This window comes from Callospermophilus lateralis, chromosome 1 (assembly GCF_048772815.1).
Source record: "Callospermophilus lateralis isolate mCalLat2 chromosome 1, mCalLat2.hap1, whole genome shotgun sequence".
NCBI lineage: Eukaryota > Metazoa > Chordata > Mammalia > Rodentia > Sciuridae > Callospermophilus > Callospermophilus lateralis.
Window position 1 is genome coordinate 158,100,066 of NC_135305.1, and position 22,836 is coordinate 158,122,901.

The following is a 22,836-nucleotide window of genomic DNA, read 5'->3' on the forward strand; positions in this document are numbered from 1 at the left end:
GCACAATTACATGGGGAGGGGTGGAGGAGGGCAGCTGGAGAGTGGGCAGCAGCATGAGGTCAAGGCTTGTACCTCCCTGCCTTCTACCTGTGACACTTCTGGGGGCTGGATATGTCTCTCTACAGTTTTCATCTAGCTTTCTAGAATAACTTCTCTGCCCTTCAGGCCTCAGTTGGTGAGGACGCCCCACTGCACTGCCTACTAGTCTCTACTGGTTCACATCTTTATTTTTTTAGGTACCAGGGATTGAACCCAGGGGGCTTAACCACTGAGCCACATCCTCAGTCCTTTTTATTTTTTGAGACAGGGTCTTGCTAAGTTGCTTAGGGCCTCACTACGTTGAAGCTGGCTTTGAACTTGTGATCCTCCTGACTCAGCCTCCTGAGCCTCTGGGATTATAGGTATGTGCCACTGTGCCTGGTGCCCACATCTTTATTAATCCTCAGGCTCCCCAGTTTGATAGCATTATGTTTCCTCCTGAGATTCTGATGGATACAACACACAAATGCATTACTTTTTCAAAAAATATTAGACAGATGTGTAGATTAAGTAGCATATGTTGTCACAATAAACTATGAAACCAGTAACTGCAGTTAAAGTGGAGGAGTGCATCTTACTTGTTCGTTAACATCATCCATCCAGAGGCGTAATGTTTTCCGAATTGTTGGGTAGTTGTTTCTGCCCCCTGTCTGTGGCTTTAGCAGGCCGGCCTTCTCTAGGTTGTACAAGGTCAGTATGTGCTCATAGCCATAGGTCTGCAAGAGAAATCATTTGGCCTTGATGTCAGATCAGGAAAAGGGCTTCTTCAATTTTCAAAATAGAGCACTTTGAACAAATCGATTTGATCTGTACTTCAGACAAAATAACAGGTCCAGCAGTAACTCCTGATGAGCACAGGGGACAGGGCATGCTTCTCCACTGATATTAAGGCAGCTCATTGTTTCAAAGTAGGATTTAAATATCTTTTTTTAAATAATATATATATTTAGTTGTAGGTGGACACATACCTTTATTTTTTATTTATTTTTTTGTGGTGCTGAGGATGGAACCCAGGGCCTCACACATGCTAGGCAAGTGCTTTTCTACTGACCTACAACCCTAGCCCAGGATTTAAAATTTTTAAAGTCAGAATTTATGGGCTCAACCTAAGTAAGCATCAAATAAATTATATGTGGTGTATGATTAGCTCTAAAAAAGGATGAGGCATATCTACACATTCTAATAAGAAGCTGGAGATGGACACATTTATTTACTTTTATGTGGTGCTGAGGATTAAATCCAGTGCCTCACATATGCTAGGCAAGTGCTCTACTAATGAACCACAACCACAGACCATGAATATATTTTTAAGAATAAAAAAGAGTTAATAATAAAATATTATGCATAGTAGGATTTTATTTCTGCCTTTAAAAAAGATATAAATAGTAGCCAAAACCTGCAAAATACTTTCTCTCAGCTGAGCATGGTTCTGGCCTGAGCACTTCATATTCTTTTATGGCTCAGTCATCCTCATAAACCCATAAGGTAGCTGGGCATGATGGTACACACTTATAATTCTGGCGACTCTGAAGACTGTAGCAGGAGGATCACAAGTTCCAAGCCAGCCTCAGTTTAGTGAGGCCCTAAGTAAGTCAGCAAGACCTGTCTCAAACAAAAAAAATCCCCCAAAACCAGGAGGTAGGTATTATCTCCATTTGAGTTACTTATTTGGTATCTGAGACTGAACCTAGAGGTGCTTAACCACTAAGCCACATCCCTAGCCCTTTTTATTTATTAATTTATTTATTTAAGTTTTGAGTCAGGGTCTATAGTCCACGTCCTGAGTGAGCTATGGAAAGGTCATTCGGGTGAATTTGGGCTGACTCATTCAATTCACACAGACACGGAAAATACCTTTGTCTGGGCATTTAGGACGGCTTCTCTATTTCCAGCTGTAAGCTCCCACAAGGTGGGCAAGAGAAAAACACAGGAGGCTGGTGAGAGAGAAGGAGCATGTCCTGAAGCTCAGCTTTTATTGGGGGAAGCTAGTGGATGGAACATTCTATCCAAAAAAGGGCAAGTGGTAGGTTTTCAACAGGTGGGTGTAACTCAACTCCATTGGGTAACACCCAATTCCAGAGCTGCACCTCTCCTGGCCGAGCAGAGGTAAGTCTACATGCATTGCGGTGGGCACAGTGCCAATCTAGTACCTCTTTACTAAAGACTCAAAGATGCCGGGGCTGGGGATGTGGCTCATGCAGTAGCGCACTCGCCTGGCATGTGTGTGACCCGGGTTCGATCCTCAGCACCACATACAAACAAAGATGTTGTGTCCACCGAAAACTAAAAAGTAGATATTAAAAAATTCTCTCTCTCTCTCTCTCTCTCTCTCTCTCTCTCTCTCAAAAAAAAAAAAAAAAAAAAAAGGACTCAAAGATGTGTGCATAACTCTTGTTCAGGGCAGCCCCCAACAAGGGTCTAAGTTGATGAGGCTGGCCTTGAAATTGTGATCCTCCTGCCTTAGTCTCCCAAGTTTCTGGGATTACCAAGCCTGCACCACCATGCCTGGCTTCATTTGAGACTTTTAAAGAACTTGCCCAAGGTCACACAGCCAGTAAAAGCAGAGCTGAGCCAGGATCCAGCCAGTATCACTCTGACATCTATGTACATAAATGCACTTTGTATACATTTGAAAATAGGAGACTGGAAGGATCCACACCAAATGGTTGATATAGGACACATCTGAGGAGGGACATGGGACTGTGTATGGGTCTGAGGGATGTTCATCTTTTGCTCCATGTATTTCTGCATCCTTGGAATCTTAATGTATATGTGTGCTTTATGTATAACTCAAAAAAAGACAAATGCAAAAAAATTAACGAGTCCTTAATTTTAATGATAATAAATTTAAGAATGACAGGTAACAGCAAATAAATACTGCCTGAGACATTTTTGAACAGGGGGATTTTTTAAAATAGCAGAGAAAGCAAAACAAAAACAAAAACAAAAACAAACAAAAAAACAAGCAAAACCAAAAAATAAAAATACATACATAAATAAAACAATAGTGAACTTCTTCCTTATTATAAAATATTAGGCTTGGGCTGGAGTTGTAGTTCAGTGGCAGAGCGCTTGCCTAGCATGTATGAGACTCTGGGTTTGAGCCTCACAAAGATAAATAAATAAAATAAAGGTACTGTGTCCATCTACAAATTTATATTTATTTATTTATTTATTTTAAAAAATAAAGGAACAGTTTATTTCTGATAACAGTTCCTTGCAGGGAACTGTTATCAGAAATTTGCAAAGTTATCTTCCTCCATCATGCAACTGGCTCATTGAGATGAACAATAGGCCTAAATTACCTGGGTTCTGGCACTGGTTTTGACATTTACTAGCTGGTGACCTTGGGCCAGTTATGAAACTAGTATATCCCTTAGGGGTTTCATCCACAAACAGGGGATGATAAACTCATCGGGCTGTTGTGAGACTTAAACAAACGTGTATTCATAAAGCTTTTCAGATAGGCCCTGGCACACAGTAAATGCTCAGTAAATGCTTGCTACTGTTCTTACTATCAGATACAATAAATAACTATAGTTAATCAGAACAATTCCTCTAGGTGTTAAAAAATTTAAGATTGTGGCAGCAATATATCTATTTTGGTATATTGCCATTTTGTCACTTTCTTTTTGCTTTCCCCATTGACCAATAAAAGATTTTAATATATCTTACCTGGAGAATTTCTCTTTTGTAGTAATCCAAGACTTTTTGTTTGAGTCCACTATTGCACACTGACTGGAGGCAGAGCAGCCTTAAGACCTTGGTCAGTGGATGCTTTTGGGCGATGCAATCCTCTATGTAATTGTTGACCTAGAAATAAAGTATATACATAGACTGCTGCTTTTAGATATTTTTTAAATATCAAAATTAAAGAACTTGATGTTTAGAATTATTTTTCTAAGTTAAAGAAAGGAGATGTGCAGGAGAAAGGCTCATTATTTTTTCTCACTTCTCAACCCTGACTGAGGTAGCTGCCTCAGCCCCTGCCACACACACTCCCAGGCACCACACAGACACACCAGTTCTCAGGTCAAATTACAGGAGCACCAGGCAGTGAAGACAGCTGTGGCCAGTCCCAATGCCTGCCCTGACAGGTTTATTTCTGTGGACAAACTCCTGAGAGATTGCCAAGTGTTTGGGACTTGTGGGACCTAGTCTATCTCAAGAAAAGCAGCAATTTAGTATAAAATAACAGAAATATTTTTAGAAGATGGGAATTTTCACAAATGGAATAATTTAGAAAATTAATAAGGCTGAATTTTGGGGGGGATGGTGGTGCTGGGGATTGAACCCGGGGCCTTGTACATGCTAGGCAAGTGCTCTACCATTGAGCTACACACCAAGCCCCTATGGCTGAATATATAAAGTCATGATATAACAAATTCTCTCGAAAAGTAAATATCTTGTTTTTGCTTTTTGCAGACTGAACCCAGGGCTTCATGCATAACTGGCAAGCCCTCTACCACTGAGCTAAATCCACAGTCCCAAAAGCAAATGTCATTTTTTTTAAGTTTTTTCTTTTTAGTTGTAGATGGACACAATACCTTTATTTTGTTTTTATTTTTATGTGTTGTTGGGATCAAACCCAGTGCCTCACACATGGTAGGCAAGTGCTCTGCCACTGAGTCACAGCCCTGGCTCCCCAAAAGCAAATTTCTTAATTTACTTATTATAGTCTTTAAAAATCTTGGATTTCAGGGACCATATCCCATTTCACCATGTATTGCACAAAGTATCTTACACAGAGTAATGCTAAGTATTTTTACCCGACAAAATCCACATTTTCACATTTTGCGTTTGCTCATAAAATTATTTAGGCAAGGCACAGGTATCAAAGCAATTGTTTATTTGACTACAATCTTACATTTGGTAAACTTTCAACTATTTGTTATAACAGTTTTATTGTCTACATACCTTGTCAGTGTCTATTCCAGACATAAACTCTTGTTCCACTGTTAATTTATCAAAGAAGTCTTCGGAAGCTAAAATATAATTACCAAATTTTCAATTCAGAAATTCAATAAATGTGAATTTGTTTAAGTGGTTTGCTTTTATACACAAGGTGTGATTAAGAAACAGGACATGCAAAAAAGAAAGCAAGCACAAGTTCAAATCATCAGCCAATGAGTGTACTGGGAATTAAACCTGGGGCATTTTACCACTGAGCTACATCCCCACTTTTTCTTTTTTTTTAATTTTGAGACAGGATCTCACTAAGTTGCTTAGGATCTTGGTAAGTTGTTGAGGCTGGCCTCAAACTTATGATCCTCCTGCCTCAGCCTCCTGAGTCACTGGGATTACAGTATGTATCATTAATGTATTATGAGTTAATGAAAACTCATTTCCCAAGAGCATTTCACTTTAGTCATCAGATTCAACCAATTTGATTTTCACTTCTGTTAACATAAAATCAAAGGATTGATTTTCTAATACAATGTTTAATATTCAAAGAATACTTCATAATCGAAGGCACTAAATAGGTTGTAAAAGCTGAGTAGGAGTAGGCACTCCTACTCAGCTTTTACAACCTATTTAAAATTTTTTTTTTAGTTGTAGATGGACATAATACCTCTATTTATTTTTATACGGTGTTGAGGATGGAACCCAGGGCCTCACATGTGCTAGGCTAATGCTCTACCACTGAACCACAACCCCAGCCCCAACAACCCTATTTTTTTTTTTTTTAGAGAGAGAGAGAGAGAATTTTTTTAATATTTATTTTTTAGTTTTCAGTGGACAACATGTGGTGCTGAGGATCGAACCTGGGCCGCACGTATGCCAGGCGAGTGTGCTACTGCTTGAGCCACATCCCCAGCCCAACAACCCTATTTTTTAATGAACAAACTCAGATCCAGTTTAGTATAAATATGAGCTTTTTTCAAAATACTCAACACAGGCTTTCTGTACCAATTTTGCAGAATACTCTCAAGAGAAAATTAAAAAAAAAAAACCCAGAAACACCATATTGTCCTAATTAAGTAATCCTTCACAATAGGAAAAAAAAATAGACTAAAAAAATTAACTACCTATTAATATGAGAGCAATATTATGCATAAATTTGGGACAGGAAGCAGGGTAGGGGGATTGAATCCAGGGCGCTTTACCACTAAGCTACTTCCCCAGACCCCTTTTTTTTTTTTTTACTTTGAGATAGGGTCTTGCTAAGTTGCTGGCCTCCTGTGTGAACCTCCTGCTTCAGTCTCCCAAGTTGCTGAGATCACAGGTGTGTGCCACTGCACCTGGATGCATAAATCTTTTCTCTTATCTATATTCTAAATATTTTGTCATCACTAACTGCTAATGTGCACATTTACTTACTACTGAGAAACACAGGATATTAAAACAACTGACTGGGCTGGGTGTGTAGCTCAATGGTAGAGCACAAGCTTTGTATGAACAAGGCCTTGGGTTGCATCCTCAGTGCAGAAGGAGAAAAAAACGCTGACTTTCCCAAGGAAGCCTCAGTGTGTATGGGAGTCAGCTCCAGGTGGAAGATCATGTCAAAGGATACTTACTAGTGACGTCTTTGATCAACTCTGCAATCGAGGTATGATTTGCAAGTGAGCCCCTTGCTGCCTGCATGTGGGGCAACTGGGAAACAAACTGCTTAATTTCCCCCACGGTCTTGGCGTTGTGCCTTTCCTGAAACAGACAAGAGGGCAGCGGCATCAGCAGCAAAGACATTTCAGAGGACCGCTAATTACGTTACTGCGAAAGAGTGGACACGTACTACTCAGGCCAAACCCGTCCAACATCACCCAGAACAGGAAAGGTAAATATATCACTGAAAGAGGCTGGGGATATAGCTCAGTTGGTAGAGTGCTTTGCCTTGCATGCACAGGGCCCTGGGTTTGATCCCGGCACTAAAAAAAAATTGAAAAAAAAAAAAAAAGCCATAAAAATCTAAAATAATTTGGGCTGGGGATGTGGCTCAAGTGGTAGCGCGCTTGCCTGGCATGCATGAGGCTGGGGTTCGATCCTCAGCACCACATACAAACAAAGATGTTGTGTCCGCCGAAAACTAAAAAATAAATATTAAAAAAAAACAAAAAAAACCTCTCTCTAAAAAAAATTTAAAAAAAATATTAAAAAAATATCACTGAAAGAGTTCATGGAGCCTCTTAACCACATTAGCACTTCTTCATTATTATTATTTTTTAGTTATAGATGAACACAATATCTTTATTTTATTTATTTTTATGTGGTGCTGAGAATTGAACCCAGTGCCTCACATGTGCAAGGTGGGCACTCTACCACTGTGCCACAGCCCCAACCCCAGTACTTCTTTTTTTTTTTAATATTTATTTCTTAGTTGCAGTTGGACATAATACCTTTATTTGATTGTATGTAGTACTGAGGATCGAACCCAGGACCCCGCACCTGCCAGACGAGCGCGCTACCACTGAGCCACAACACTAGCCCCCAGCACTTCTTTTTTAACAACAACAAAAAAAGTATTTCTTTTTTAGTTGTAGTTGGACACAACACCTTTATTTCACTTATTTATTTTTATGTGGTGCTGAGGATCGAACCCAGGGCCTCGCACATGCGAGGTGAGTGCTCTACCGCTGAGCCACAACCCCAGCCTATCACTTCTTTTTAAATAAATAATTAATTATTTTTTTAAACTTCGATTAAACTAGAGGCGTTCTACCACTGGAGCTACCCCAGTCCTTTTTAAGTTTTTATTTTGAGTCAGCTAGACAAGCTAAGTTGCTTATGGTCTCACTAAGATCCTGAGGCTGGTCTCCAACTTTCCAATCCTCCTGCCTCAGCCTCTGGAGTTGCTTGTGCCACTGAGCTTTGCACATTAGCACTTTTTTTAATAGAGAAAGTGCCTATAATTCTCTTTTCCTGTGTATCATCTCATACGTTTCAACAGTATTTTGTGGGCATTCAAGTATTAGTGGACAATATTTGGTAAACCACACAAATTTCTGAGTAAAAAACTAAGATGAAAAAAATTAGGTTTTGCGTAGAGGAGGCTATAAACAGTAAACTGTTTCCTCCCTAATAGAAACAAATCCAGTCCTTCTCTGAATGTCAATCTTGAGTATAACAAAATGAACCTGGTTTAGTGATGAGACTGTTTTTCAAGACAAAATTTGGTAATTCAACTAAAAGTATCCTCAGAAATATAAAAATTAATTAATGAATATAATTCCTAAGACAGAAAAAATTTAGAACTACTCAGTGAAAAAATTTTCTAAAACTTTTCTAATTTATATCTTCTAAGTCTAAATATTCAGAGTTTATCAGCTTACTGATTCCCATATTTCAAAAAGGAGTTTTAACAAGAAGAAACCAGTGGATGGGCAAGAGGAGGCAGGAAGTGATAATGAGGCTCTGGGCTGCCAGGGACTTTAGTCTCATTATCACCCACCACACATGCAGGGTTCCCCTGCCACTGTCACAGTGGCTAGACCTGCAGTTTTCATCATGAATTGCAAGTTCTATCACAAAAGAGCTTTTATTTTTAGTACAGCTGGCTTCCTCTTAAGTAGGAAAAAATTTAAAGGAAGTTATTGAAAATGTTTACACAGAAAACTTATAAACTACAAATGTGTGCCCTATGTCCTCTACAAAAAGAAAAAAACCTAACAGGACCTCTTTTGTCATGGGTCCGAGAAAAAGTCTGAAAAGAAAGAAATCCCTGGGTCCTCAGGAACCTGCAATTACTCAGGGTAGGAAAGTGCGGCTAGCTATTTGGGGCTGTGTGGTTGGAGTTCTTATTCTCCTGTAGGTGGGCACCCTAGCAATGGAAGGTAGCAGGATGACAATCAAAGCTCGTCTCACCTCGAAGGCAGCAGAGATGATCTTTGCCTTCTTGCTGAGCACGGAGCCCACCGCATTGAAATTCTTATCTCGGATCTCAGCATAGAGCTCCTCTGCAGAATTCAGCTGCAGCTTCTTTGCTTCTGTGGGGAGGTCCTTCCCACCATCACCCTGCTTCTTAGGTGCAAATTTCTCTGGGGGTAATTTCACATAACCTGAATGACAATGGGAGGAAATGAGCATCTATGTGCAATTACTGGAAGAAGCAACAATCAAGTACCCAGGCATAAAAGGGAATTTCCAGTTCAATAGAGAATGGAAGATAGCTTAACAAGACAGTGACACATAGCTCTGGGTTTTTATATCCCATGATACAAGTACAGGAAAGAGTGACTCTTGATGGGCATGGTGGTGTACACTGGTAATCCCAGAAGCTCAGGAGGCTGAGGCAGGAGAATTTTAAGTTTAAACCCAGCCTCAGAAATAAATAAATAAATAAATAAATAAATTTAAAAAAAAAAAAAAATAAACCCAGCCTCAGCAACTTAGCGAGACCCTATCTCAAAATAAAAAATAAAAAGGGCTGGGTGTGGCTCAGTGGTTAAGCACTCCTGGATTCAATCCCTGGTACTAAAAAAAAAAAAAAAAAAAAAAAGTAATAGTGACTCTTTAGCATTGATACCATGGTTCCATTTTTCTTTGGGGGCACCTATATATAAGCTACCATAGCAATGTCCAGTTCCTAAACTTCTTGAGGAATTAGGTCCCTTTTCCTCTTCTAAGTTAGGTGTGATTCAGTGGTACAGGAATTGCCTAACATGAGTGAGGCCCTAGGTTTGATGCCTAGCACCATAAAAAAAAACTTACAAGGATCTGCCCAATGTCTTCTATGATTTTCAAACTGTAAGTGATGTCCTGTTAGGTGCCATGAAATCAAGCCACTGGGTGGCAAGAAATATTAAAAAGCAGAAGAAAACAAAACAGCAACAAACAAAAGAGGAAATACCAGAGTGTATCACATGAACTAAGGGCAGGTGGGTTTTTATTATTAATAAAACTTCTGCTTTTGTTTTATATATACATATATGCATATGTGATATAAAATATATTTCTTACTGTGGGGTGCAGATCAAAAATAGTTTGAAAGCCACTCCAGAACAAGGGTCAGAAACTATGGCATGAGGGCCAAATTCTGCCCAATTCATTTTTTTTTTTGGTACCAGTGATTGAATTCAGGGGTGCTTAATAATTGTGCTACATCCCTAAGCCTTTTTCAAATTTTGAGACAGGGTCTAAGTTGCTTAGAGCCTCACTAAATTGCTGAGGCTGGCTTTGAACTCGCAATCTTCCTGCCTCAGCCTCCCCAATTGCTGGGATTACAGGCATGTGCCATTGCATACTTTTACTTCCTGTTTTTGAAAATAAAGTTTTATTGGCACATTGCCACACCCATTCCATATGTAGTATGCATAACAACCCCTCCCGGATCTTCCTCCTCCTCTTCTTTTTGCAGTACTAGGTATCAAACCCGGGGCACGTTACCACTGAGCTACATGCATAGCCCCCTCCCTTTTTTTTTCCCCCCTAAATTTTGAAACAGGGTCTCATTAAATTGCCCAGGCTATCCTTGAGCATGTGCCTCAGCCTCTCAAGTAGCTGGGTTTAATAGGTGTGTACCACCATACCTAGCTTTTCTACTATTTTTCCAGTTTCTCTAATCAATGTTTAATTTGTTAAAAAAAAAAAAAAAAAAAAAAAAAACTACAAAGAGGCTGTGAATTAGCTGGATGTGGTGGCACACACCTATCATTCCAGAAATTTGACAGGCTGAAGCAGGAGGACCACAAGTTCAAAGCTAGCCTTAGCAAGTCCCTAAGCAACTTATCGAGACCCTGTTTCAAAATAAAAAAGATACAAAAGGGTTGCAGATGTAGCTCAGGGGTTAACTACTCTTGGGTTCAATCCAAGGTACCAAAAAAACAAAAACAAAAGAAAAAACAAAGAGGTTGTGAGTTTACACGTATGCTTTATTTTCTTGGAAAATCCCTGCTGACCTTTCACCTTGTTTACACAGCCATCTCCTGCAGCCCTTACAGGTCACCCCTTCCCATACCAAACTCTCTGGGGTGGGGAGTGATGCACACCTGTAATCCCAGCTACTTGGGAGGCTGAGGCAGGAGGATTGTTAAATCTGAGGCCAGCTTCAGCAACTTAGCAAAACCCTGTCTGGCACTTTTTTTTTTTTTTTCTTTTTTGGCAGGTGTTGAGGATCAAACCCAAGGCCTTATGCATGCTAGGCAAGCACTCTACTACTGAGCTACATCCCCAGCCCAAGACCCTAAAGCCTCAGAAATAAAAGGAGCTGGGGATATAGTTCAGTGGTAGAGCATCCTGGATTCAATCCCTAGTGCAAAATAATAATAATAATAATAATAATAATAAATTAATTAATTAAAATCTCTCAGATTTTAAATGCTGACAGAAAATAAGAAGTATCACATGGGCCAAAATCAACCAAACAAAACATGTTTGTGACCGACCTCTAACCTAATAACCTGCTATGCCCCAAACCTAGCAGGCCATCCGATCTTCCACCTAGTGACCCTAACCTTCTATATCAGCCCTGTTCCTGAGGATTTCCCCATCTGTGCTCTCTCCTTTTACGAGCTTGCTGTCACACCACGGGCAGCATTCAGCATGCTGCTCATCCCTCCCCAGAGCCTCCGCCTGAACTCTACCCTTCTTTCCAACCCAGCACAGCCACCTCTTCACAAGCTCTCCAGAACTATCGCCAGCCATGAGGCATGGTCTGGTTATTCCTCCTCCAGTTATTTTCTTCTTTTTGGATGCTCTTATTTGGTCATTTTATGTATACTATTTATATATATATATAAACTACATATTATACACACATAAATAAAATTTATAATTGGCTATGTAGTTACACATGTTCCACATTTATTATTTTATAAAGTTCTCAACCATTTGGATTATTCAGAAAATTCTGGAAAAGAAATGGAAATACAAATTTTTTTGGAAACCTCCTTGATCTCTTTTTTTGGAATGACTCCTCAAGGGACATTAAAGCTTTGGATTTTCTTGAGCCAAGAGTAAAAGTCTTATGAGTTGCCAAACTGCCGCAAAAAAGGTTTATGCTAATCTACACTTTGAAATCACCATTCGAAACTGGATCTTTAAGTTCACATAATGCTTAAGTATGCCACATAAGAATGGCAGCCTCCACAAAAAGAGTATTTTTATCATATTACCTATTAATAAAAATAGATGTCACTTACTGTTCTGAATGCCATAGATTTCATCAATGAGTCCTTCATATGTAAGTTGAGTGGCAAGAGGTGTTAATAAATCCACATTTCGATCAAGCAATAAGAGGTTGTCAAAAACAGGAAATATTGAATTTTGGCTTCCTGTAAACTCTCTCTTCATCCTGATCATCATATTGGCAACTTGCTGGAAATAAAATACTGGATCAGGTGGCGCCTTCCAGAACTAGAAAATTTAAAACTTCAGCTAAAAACAGATATCAAAATAGGAAAAAAACTGCAAGAGTGAGACTGATTAAGAAATAAGCGCTCTCTCTGCTTCCTGGTCACCATGATATGAGCTGCTTCCCTCTGCCACACACGCCCCCATGATGTTCAGCCTATCTCAAGCCCCAAGAAATGGAGCCAGACTTCTATAGACTAAGACCTCTGAAAACACATGGCTGTGACCTTCAGCGCTCTAACTTCACGTGTAGAATTTGGGGCTATAACATAGAAGATAAACAGCAAGTGTCCATGGTTCAGAAGAAAGAAAATGATTTCAGCCAAAAAAAAAAAAAAAGAAAGAAAGAAATAAGCAGCTATTGGGCTGGGGCTGAGGTTCAGTGGCAGAGCACCTGCCTTGCATGTGTGAGGCACTGAGTTTGATCCTCAGCACCACATAAAAATAAATAAAGATATTTAAAAAAAAAATAAGCAGATATCAAAAAGCATTTGCTATTGGCCACCATTTAGAGCCAACAGCAGCCACCAATTCCCAGTAAGGCAGAAAATCAGTTACACTGTGCTTGCTATTTGAGGTTCTACAAAGTCACTGAAGCCACTGAATTTGGCTAGCTGACCCTGACCCACAGCTCCTACGGAAATACAATGGGGTACCTGTGAGCCACTGCACAACTGCTGTCAACTGATCAACACAACATGGTTCCACGTGTGTTTCTGTTTAAAGACTCTGACTTTATATTTATGTATCACTCACAGCCACAGCTCTCTCACTGGCCTGAATGAAGCTTCTCTAACACACTGATTTCTCCACAAGGCATATCGCAGGTTTTCTGTGCCCAGGAACACTAGGTAGCACTTTAGCACTATACTTGAGGGCCTACTTCAAACAGCAAAATCATCAAAGAAAACTATAAAGAGCACAAAAACAGGACACTAACAGACTGGAAGAGATACTTGTAGCCCAAGAGTGGAAACAAGAAGGCAGAGCATCATCTTGTTCAACCTCAGCCAGCAGTGTGTTCAGTGCATGACAAATTTCTCACTTCTCTGTGCACGTCCACAAAGTACCATGAGTGCTAACTTGAGGGTCACGCCCAAATTATAGGGAGGAGGAAAAGTCCAAACACAGAATTTGTGAGTTATGGAGCCTGGCTGTACTTGTGAGGAGTCTCCCCTTCCTCCCCAACTTTGGGTGCCAGGGGCCCCCCTTCACCACCAGAAAACAGCTGGTTCTCACCCGAGCACACTCTCCTTTCCCAAAGATCTGGGGGATTGTTCCATACAGAGCTTGCAGGGTCATCAGTCCCTTCGCAGCATGATACAGGCTTGTCTGGTCACCCTCTAGGTAGCACTCCTATGGGGAAGAAAGGCCAGTTACTATGAATCAGTCTTTTCCCAGGGCCAGCCAGGTGCCTGCCTCTGTTCCAGTGTTAGGGTTCAGCAAGGGACAATAAAACCAATTCCAGGGCTGGGGCAGGGGCTCAGCAGTACAGCAGTTTGCCTCACACTTGTGAGGCACTGGGTTCGATCTTCAGGACCTCATAAAAATAAATAAACAAAGTAAAGATATTTGTCTACCTACAACCAAAAAAACAAAACAAAACAAAAAACAAACCCATTTCCATATATTGTATGCTCTTCCAGTGCTCTAGCCAGCATTGCAAAGCTGCCATGTGGCAGTCTTGTCCCTGAGGCCAGCAGCCCTCCGGAAGGGGGCACCTGTGGAGCAGCTTTCTCAGGCACAGGTGCGGCTCCTGGAAGAGAGGTCTGAGCCCTGCCTGCAGCTCTTCTTTGTTGATCAGTTTTCTAATAAGAGACTAATGAGTAAGGATGTGCCTGGGGGACAGGTTCCCTCCCTCACTAGTGAACGTCAACTCCAGTAGGACGTTCTGGGAGGGCTCCACGTTCTATGGGAATCACCCTCAAAATCACACATGAAATGCAAGAGAATTCTATGCTGCTTTTACAAAGGATGGGGCAGATTTTCACATTCATTAACCTCCATATCTTGACATATAAAAAGAGTGAGCTGAAAGACCTTGAGTATGATCTCACAGAAAATGTTTTACTTTATCAAAGACATAAAGTATGCTTTGTAGAGCATGCAAAACATGACATACATGTGTATACATATGAAGTATGCAAAATATATGTACATACTTTCCGTATATATCATTCACGAATAGACATGCATGTACAATATATATTTTGCATTGAGAAAAGTACCCCCTTCCCAAATACACACGAAACCATCTTTGGGAAGTGGGGGAAGTGACCAGTTTCTCAAAAGAAAATAACTGACATCTTTTGCAAATTGTCAGTAAATAAACAGAAAATCCTTTCTTGGCCCAGGTTTTGTCATGCCAGAGCAAATTTTTCCCATTAATTACATGAATGTGATTAATGTAATTAATTCCCATTAATTACATGAATGTGAATGAATTACTACAGGTTAACTATCACAGACATATGCTAAAGCACACACAGCAGAATGCTGTTTCTGGAATCTAAGTGAGGGGCATTCAGTGAACAATTCAACTATTCTGTATATCTAAATTTTTTCCTGTAACACATAGGTTATAGAAACAGCGTCCCATCACTGGATGAGATTCAGTGTTAAGTATACCTAAGGGAACATAGTAAAAAAGAACCCAGAAGCTTTCCTGGTATAAAATTATTCACTGCCCTAAATGAACCCTTTAAGGGTCATAACCACCAGGGCAATATATAGGGGGAAAAAACATTTCAAAGAATTCTATGTACTGCATATATGGTTCTCAAGGGTTCTAAGTTCAAGACCAGCAGAAGTAGCAACAGCAGCAGAAAACCATAAATTGAAGATGGAAATGTGGATAAATGTGATTATATTAAAAATATAGCAAAACCCAGCCTGATACAGGCTTGTCTGGTCACCCTCTAGGTAGCACTCCTGTGGAGAAGAAAGGCCAGTTACTATGGATCAGTCTTTTCCCAGGGGTCAGCCAGGTGCCTGCCTCTGTTCCAGTGTTGGGGTTCAGCAAGGGACAATAAAACCAGTTCCAGGGCTGGGGCTGGGGCTCAGCGGTACAGCAGTTTGCCTCACACTTGTGAGGCATTGGGTTCGATCCTTAGGACCGAATAAAAATAAATAAACAAAGTAAAGATATTTGTCTACCTACAACCAAAAAAACAAAACAAAACAAAACAAAAAACAAACCCATTTTCATATATTACAAGCTCTATAAACAAAGTCGAAAGACAAATAGCAGCCAGGCATGGTGGCTCATGCCTGTAATTCCAGCTATTTAGGAGGCCAAGGCAGGAGGACTGAAAATTTGAAGCCAGCCTGGGTGACTTATCAAGACCCTGTATCAAGGGCTGGGATGTAGCTCAGTGGTAGAGTGCTTGCCTAGCCATGTGTGAGGCACTGGATTTGATCCTCAGCACTACATATAAATAAATAAAACAAAGGTATTAAAAAAATACAACAACAAAAAAATAAGAGACCCAGAATAGCTAAAGCAATCCTTAGCAAGAAGAGTGGAGCAGGTGGCATCACTATACCAGACATTAAACTATACTACAGAGCAACAATAACAAAAATAGCATGGTATTGGCACCAAAATAGACTTATAGTCCAATGGTACAGAATAGAGGACACAGAGACAAACCCACACAAATATAGTTATCTCATTTTAGACAAAGGCACCAAAAATATATATTGGAGAAAGGATAGCCTCTTCAACAAATGGTGCTGGGAAAACTGGAAATCCAAATGCAACAAAATGAAATTAAGCCCATATCTCTCACCATGCTCAAAACTCAACTCAAAATGGGTCGAATTAAACCAGAGACCCTGTGCCTAATAGAAGAAAAAGTAGGCCCAAATCTTCATCATGTCGGATTAGGTCCCAACTTTCTTAATGAGACTCCTAGAGCACAAGAAATAAAATCAAGAATCAATAAATGGAATGGATTCACACTAAAGAGCTTCTTCTCAGCAAAAGAAACAATTAGTGAGGTGAATAGAGAGCCTACAGAATGGGACCAAATTTTTACCACACGTACATCAGATAGAGCACTCATCTCTAGAATATATAAAGAACTCAAAAATCTTAACACCAAAAAAACAAATAACCCAATCAATAAATGGGCCAATGAACTGAACAGACACTTCTCAGAAGATGATATACAATCAATCAACAAATATATAAAAAAATGTTCAACATCTCTAGCAATTAGAGAAATGCAAATCAAAACTACTCTAAGATTTCATCTCACTCCAGTCAGAATAGCAGCTTTTAAGAATACAAACAGGGGCTGGGGTTGATGCTCAGTGGTAGAGCGCTCACCTAGCATGTGAGAGGCCCTGGGTTCGATCCTCAGCACCACATAAAAACAAATAAACAAAATAAAGGTATTGTGTCCAACTACAACTAAAAAATAAATATTAAAAAAAAAAGAATACAAACAACAATAAGTGTTGGCAAGAATGTGAGGAGAAAGGCACACTCATACATTGCTGGTGGGACTGCAAATTGGAAAGCAGTATGGAGATGCCTTGGAAAACTTGGAAAGAAACCACCATTTGACCCAGCTATCCCACTCCTCGGTTTATACTCAAAGGACTTAAAAACAGCATACTATAGTAATGCAACCACATCAATGTTTACAGCAGCTCAATTCATAATAGCTAAATTGTGGAATCAATCTAGATGCCCTTCAGTAGATGAATGGATAAAGAAACTGTCGTATATATACACAATAAAATATTACTCAGCATTAAAAGACAATAAAATCATGGCATTTGCAGATAAATGGATGGAGTTGGAGAATATTATGCTAAGTGAAGTTAGCCAACCCCAAAAAAACAAATGCCGCGTGTTTTCTCTGATTTGAGGATGCAGATCCATAATGGGGATGGTGGGGGAAGCATGGGAGGAATGGAGGAACTTCAGATAGGGCAAAGGGGAGGGAGGGAAAGAGAGGGGATAGGAGAGATGGTGGAATGAGATGGACATCATTACCCCAAGTATGTGTATGAAGACACGTATGTGACTCTATCCACTTTGTGTACAAACAGAGACATGAAAAGTTGTGCTCTATATGTGTACTATGAATTGAAATGCATTCTGCTGTCATATAAAACAAATTCGAATAAATAAATAATTTTTTTAAATGGTTAAAAAAAAGACCCTGTATCAAAATATATTTTTTTTTTAAAAAAAATGGGTGGGGATGTAGCTCAGTGGTAAAGGCCACATCAGGTACAAGGCCCTGGATGGGATCTCCAATACCACAAGGGGAAAAAAAAAAAAGAAAGACAAAATGGCAAGGGCAGAAGACATCCTGATGGCCTACAGAGCAAGGGCTCCCCATGCACAAAGCCACCTAACAGTGTTAGATGCTTCAAAAGAGGACTGGCTCAATAAATCACGGTACATTCAAATAATGGAACACAATACAGCTTCAACTACAAACACAGCAGCACTTTCATAAATGGTAGAAAATGACTCCCAAATGTCTTATTAAAAGCAATATATCAAGGGCTGGGGCTGGTGCTCAGTGATAGTGCACTTGCCTGTCATGTGTGAGGCACTGGGTTTGATTCTCAGCATCACATCTAAATAAATAAAGTAAAGGTCTATCAACAACAAAAAAATATTTAAAAAGCAAGATATCAAAATGTGTGTGTGCATGTGTGTATATACAACCATGTGTTTAAAAATGAGAATACTATACATGCTGTGAGCTGCAGCTGCATAAAGCACCTAGAGAAAAAAAGAGTTAAACACACACCAAAACACATCCCAGTGTGATGGCACATACCCTTAATCTTAATGATTCAGGAGTCCGAGGCAAAGGATTACAACTTCAAGGCCAGCCTTACCAACTCAGCAAGGTGCTAAGCAACTTTGCAAAAACCTGTCCAAAAATAAAAAAGGGCTGGGGATGTGGCTCAGTGGTTAAGTAACCCTGGGTTCAATCCTTGGTACCCTCCCCCCAAAAAAAAGAAAAAGAAAAAAAAAAAAAAAAGAAAATACACACATACATACACACACAAAGAAAGAGTTAGGAATAGGGATTGTTTCTGGAAAGAACTGGGCAGTCTGAGAACTGGGGTGGAGAGTGGCTTACTCTTCACCCTGTGACCTTTCTGACTCAAAGAAATTCTACCATGAGCATGGATTATGTTCACAAAACATTTTCAAATTATTTTTTAAAAGATAAAGTAATATTCTTATGAGAGAATGTGTTTATTAGAAGAAAAGTGGCAAATAAATACATAAAACACACTGGCAAAAAGACTTGCAGAACCAGAGAGAAAAGATATGTATATTTACTGACAAACCTATGCTAGAAAATAATCAGTGGGCACCAGCAGAGCTGGGCCAGTGGCTGTCCACCTGAAAGAAAACACGTCAACACCATCCGCCACACAGCACACACACAAACCAAGTCAGATTCAAGACCTGTAAAGAGGAGAACTCAAAACTTTTAAAAGAAAATGAAAGATTTTCTGTGTTTTCAGAGTAAAGGATTTATTCAGATACAAAAAGAGCAAAGCAAAGCAAAAAAAAAAGTGAGAGATTTAAGTGAAGAACTCATATACTTCCTCATTTCAAACTTACAGCAAAGCCATAGTAATCAAGACTGTGTTGCAGGCAGGAAGACAGACAGATCAGCCAAAGGACCAGAATCGAGAGACCAGAAATAAGCACACCCTTATACTTATGGACAACTGAGTTTTTGCAAAGGTAACAAGACAATTCAAAGAGGAAAACAAAGTCTTTTCAACAAATAGTGTTGGAACAAATGGATATCCCCATGTTAAAAAAAAAAAAAAAGTTAGACTCCTCTCTCTTACATTATACACAAAATTAATTTAAAATGGGTCAAAGACCTACATGTAAAAAGTAAAGCTACAACACACTTAGAAGGAAACACTGGTATGAATCTTTGTGGCTGGGTTAGGCAACAGTTTCATGAATTTGATACCAAAAGCACAAGTAAAAGAAGAAAAAAAGAAATTGGATTTTATCAAAATTAAAAATATTTGTGCATTAAAGGATCCCACTTTCACTAAGAAAGTGAAAAGAAGCCACAAAATGGAGGAAAATATTTGAAAATCCTGTATCTGATAAGAGATTTGTATCTAGAATACAATAAGAATTCTTGCTAGGTGCAATGGCACTTTACTTCCTGTGTCTCAGAAGGTTGAGGCAAGAGGATCATAAGTTCAAGGCCAGTCTCAGTAACTCAGCAAGACCCTGTCTCAAAAAAGTAAAAATGCCTGGGGATTAGGTTCAGTGGTAGAACACCCTTTGTACAGTGGTAGATCCCCGCGCCCCCCCCCCCAAAAAAAAATTCTTATAACTTTGTGTTAAAAACAGATAAATAACACAAAGTGGGCAAGTGACATAAAAAGACATTTCTCCAATAGATGACATATAAGTGTCCAATAAGCATATGAAAAGATAATCAACATCATTTGTCATCACAGAAATGCAAATTAAAACCACAACGAAAAACCACTCATACCCAGTTGGAAAAGACGAACAATGACAGTATCAGTGAGAAGGTGCAGCAACTGCTAGTGGGAATATGAAATGGCAGCACTACTAGGCAAGAGTTTGGAATTTCTCAAAGTGTTAAACACAGCTGCCATATGACCAGAATAGATCATCTTCAGAATAGGCCAATCCATACAGATAAAATAGATAAGTGGTTTCCAGTGGCTGAAGGAAGGAATGATAGAGAATGACTGCTAATGGGTGTGGGATGTCTTTTGCAGATGATTAAAATGTTCCAAAATTAAAGTGTAGTGATAGTTGCAAAACTCTAAATAAGCTGAAAACCACTAAACTGCATCTTTTAAAGGGATGAATTTTATGATATGTAAATTATAATAAGTAAATCTATTAAAATTTTAATTATTTATAATGAGAAATGTTAACTACATCATCATCATTATTATTACTTTGGTACTGGGGATTGAAGCCAGGGGCACTTATTTAACCACTAAGCCACATTCCGAGCCCTTTTTATTTTGAGACAGGGTCTCATTAAGTTGCTTGGGGCCTCACTGCATTACTGAGGCTGGACTTGAACTTGTGTTCCTCCTGTCTCAGCATCTCAAATAAAGTAGCTGGGATTTACAGGAATGACCCACTACACCCAGCAGAAAATGTTTACATTATAAAAAGCATTATAACTAGACTAAAAGACAATCCACAGACTAGGATAATATACTTGCAGCTTTTATAAACCACAATAATGAGTATACAGAATATAAAAAGGACTCCTAAAAAATAAGCAATGAGCCAAGAAAATGAAAAAGCAATTTGCCAAAGAAAAGATCTTGAACATCAATAAACATGCACAAGCCTCAGCTTCACACTGATCATGAAGTACAAATTAAAACTGTCTTGTGGCACTTGCATGCTCATAAATTTGGCAAAAATTCAAGTCTGATGTCAGGGAAAGCCCAAACTTACTTTGAATGCACCCTCTGATTCCATGGACAAGAGATCTCCATCAAATGGAATGAGATCTAAACTGTACTCCTCTCTGTGGATAAAGGATCCCAAAACACCAAGGTCCTTCAACCGCTGTTCACACAGCAAGCTACGGCGGGGCACAAACAAAATGTGGAAATCTCTTACTGGGCCTCGTCTGTCTTCACTGCAAAGGAAGTAACATCTATTAGCTTATGAGCTCTTAGGGTCAGAGACTATATTGCTTATTTTGACTCCTTTGCCTGGCACAACATGGGCAGTAAATAAACACTGGTTAGATAAATGTAAGAACACTAACTCACAGATCCAAATTGTTCAGAGTTCTATGTTTTCTCTTTTTTAACTCCCAAACAGGAAAGCAGCATTGAATCACAGCTATTACTTTGTGGTATATTTTCTAGAATTCTTTTAAATCATTTATGGGGCATCAAAGCTCTCAGGTTTATTAAAACAGGATATCTATACCTTTCTAAAAACAAATGGTTCTTTAACAAAACCAGTGCAACAACAGTCTGATATTAAGATGAGACATCACTCTTGATTCCCACCTTCTATTCTCCTTGACAATGGACTTCCAAAAATAGCACATATGCTTTTAAGATTTTAGGGGCTGCAGCCATCAATTGTTCCACAGAGTGCAGACTATGCAAGATGACTTCCTCTATAGATTGGATCCATGTTAAATTTTAATCAGTTCTTATTTTGCTTATGAAATTCAACCACATTACATTCAGTATATTGGAAAATTTTAACCATTAGACTTCTATGCCTGTTCTAGTTTTCCAAAAGACCACCTTCTAGTGCACTGGCAAGGGTGGGGGTTTGTAATGACAAGGAGCTCAGTACATTAAAACCATTGTAAAGGGCTAGGGTTGTGGCTTAGTGGCAGAGTGCTTGCCTTGCACATGTGAGGCACTGGGTTCAACCCTCAGTACCACATAAAAATAAGCAAAATAAAGATACTGTGTCCATGTATAACTAACTAAAAAAATATTAAAACAAACAAACAATCAAAAACATTGTAAAGGGCTGGGGTTGTGGTTCAGTGGTAGAGAGCTCGCTGAACATGTGAAGCATTGGATTTGATCCTCAGCACCACATTAAAAAAATAAATTAAATAAAGCTATTTTTTAAAAAAGAAAAGTATTTTAAGGACCAAACCTCTTTTGACCAAACAAAAGCTCTGAGATACCTGAGCACATTTTCAGCGATTATATCCATCAATTCTAGCCTGGGTCTGACAAAAAATATAATATTCTTGACATCTGCTGCTGGCAAACGACTTCCTTTAAGTGTAAACATTTTTTCCACTTCATGTTCCTAGGAAAACACATACACAAAAGGTTAACACAATCCCTGAAATTTATCTATCATTTCCAGACTCAGAAATCATATATACTCCTAATATAATGCATGGTAATGATTTACTATCAAAATTTAGGTCCCCCATAGCCAAATACATAAAGGACGAAGTTTCAGTATGAAACTGGCAATATATCAGCATTCAAATGACTAACACAACAAACTATTGAAAACACCAAGTAATGGTTACCTTATATCATGCACAGAGCATTGCACACAAAATGTTAACCATACTAACCAAAATGTTAGTATTAGTGTTTATAGATCCAATTGTTTGCAAGCCAGTCACTCATGAGGAAATAAAAAATCATATGTTATTATTGCTAAAATTCAGAATTATTAATCCAATAACAAAACCCATTAGCTCATTTACCTTCAGTAGTGAATACTGTGCAATCAGGCCAAAGGGTCCTGTTAGGTACTCATCCCAAACTATTGCCTGAAACGGAGAGAAATTGTCTCAACAGATAATCTCAATTTCAACATTATCAACAGAAAATAGCAGTCATATATAGTAGGAATATTTCTTCAAACTTGGGAGTTAAAATTTTTAATTGGATCACCAAATATGGTAGCACATGCCTGTAATCCCATCTACTCTGGAGGCTAAAGCAGGAGGATTGCAAGTTCAAAGCTAGCCTGGGCTAATT

General features: G+C 39.1%; 1 protein-coding gene across 2 annotated transcripts in view; it reads right to left on the bottom strand.

Annotated features, from left to right (window-relative positions):
• Positions 1 to 22,836, bottom strand: part of Vps33a (VPS33A core subunit of CORVET and HOPS complexes) — a 30,861-nt gene that overhangs the window by 6,291 nt on the left and 1,734 nt on the right. Inside the window, exons 2-11 of one of the 2 annotated variants that reach the window (XM_076846563.2) lie at positions 22,560 to 22,625; positions 22,017 to 22,144; positions 20,804 to 20,990; positions 13,564 to 13,680; positions 12,114 to 12,288; positions 8,839 to 9,032; positions 6,558 to 6,684; positions 4,957 to 5,024; positions 3,715 to 3,852; positions 618 to 755 (exon numbers count right to left, since the gene is read on the bottom strand). In XM_076846563.2, coding sequence (XP_076702678.1) covers positions 618 to 755; positions 3,715 to 3,852; positions 4,957 to 5,024; positions 6,558 to 6,684; positions 8,839 to 9,032; positions 12,114 to 12,288; positions 13,564 to 13,680; positions 20,804 to 20,990; positions 22,017 to 22,144; positions 22,560 to 22,625 — 1,338 coding nt within the window. Of the gene's footprint in view, positions 1 to 617; positions 756 to 3,714; positions 3,853 to 4,956; positions 5,025 to 6,557; positions 6,685 to 8,838; positions 9,033 to 12,113; positions 12,328 to 13,563; positions 13,681 to 20,803; positions 20,991 to 22,016; positions 22,145 to 22,559; positions 22,626 to 22,836 lie in introns of both variants that reach the window. The other variant, XM_076846467.2, reaches the window with a different exon arrangement.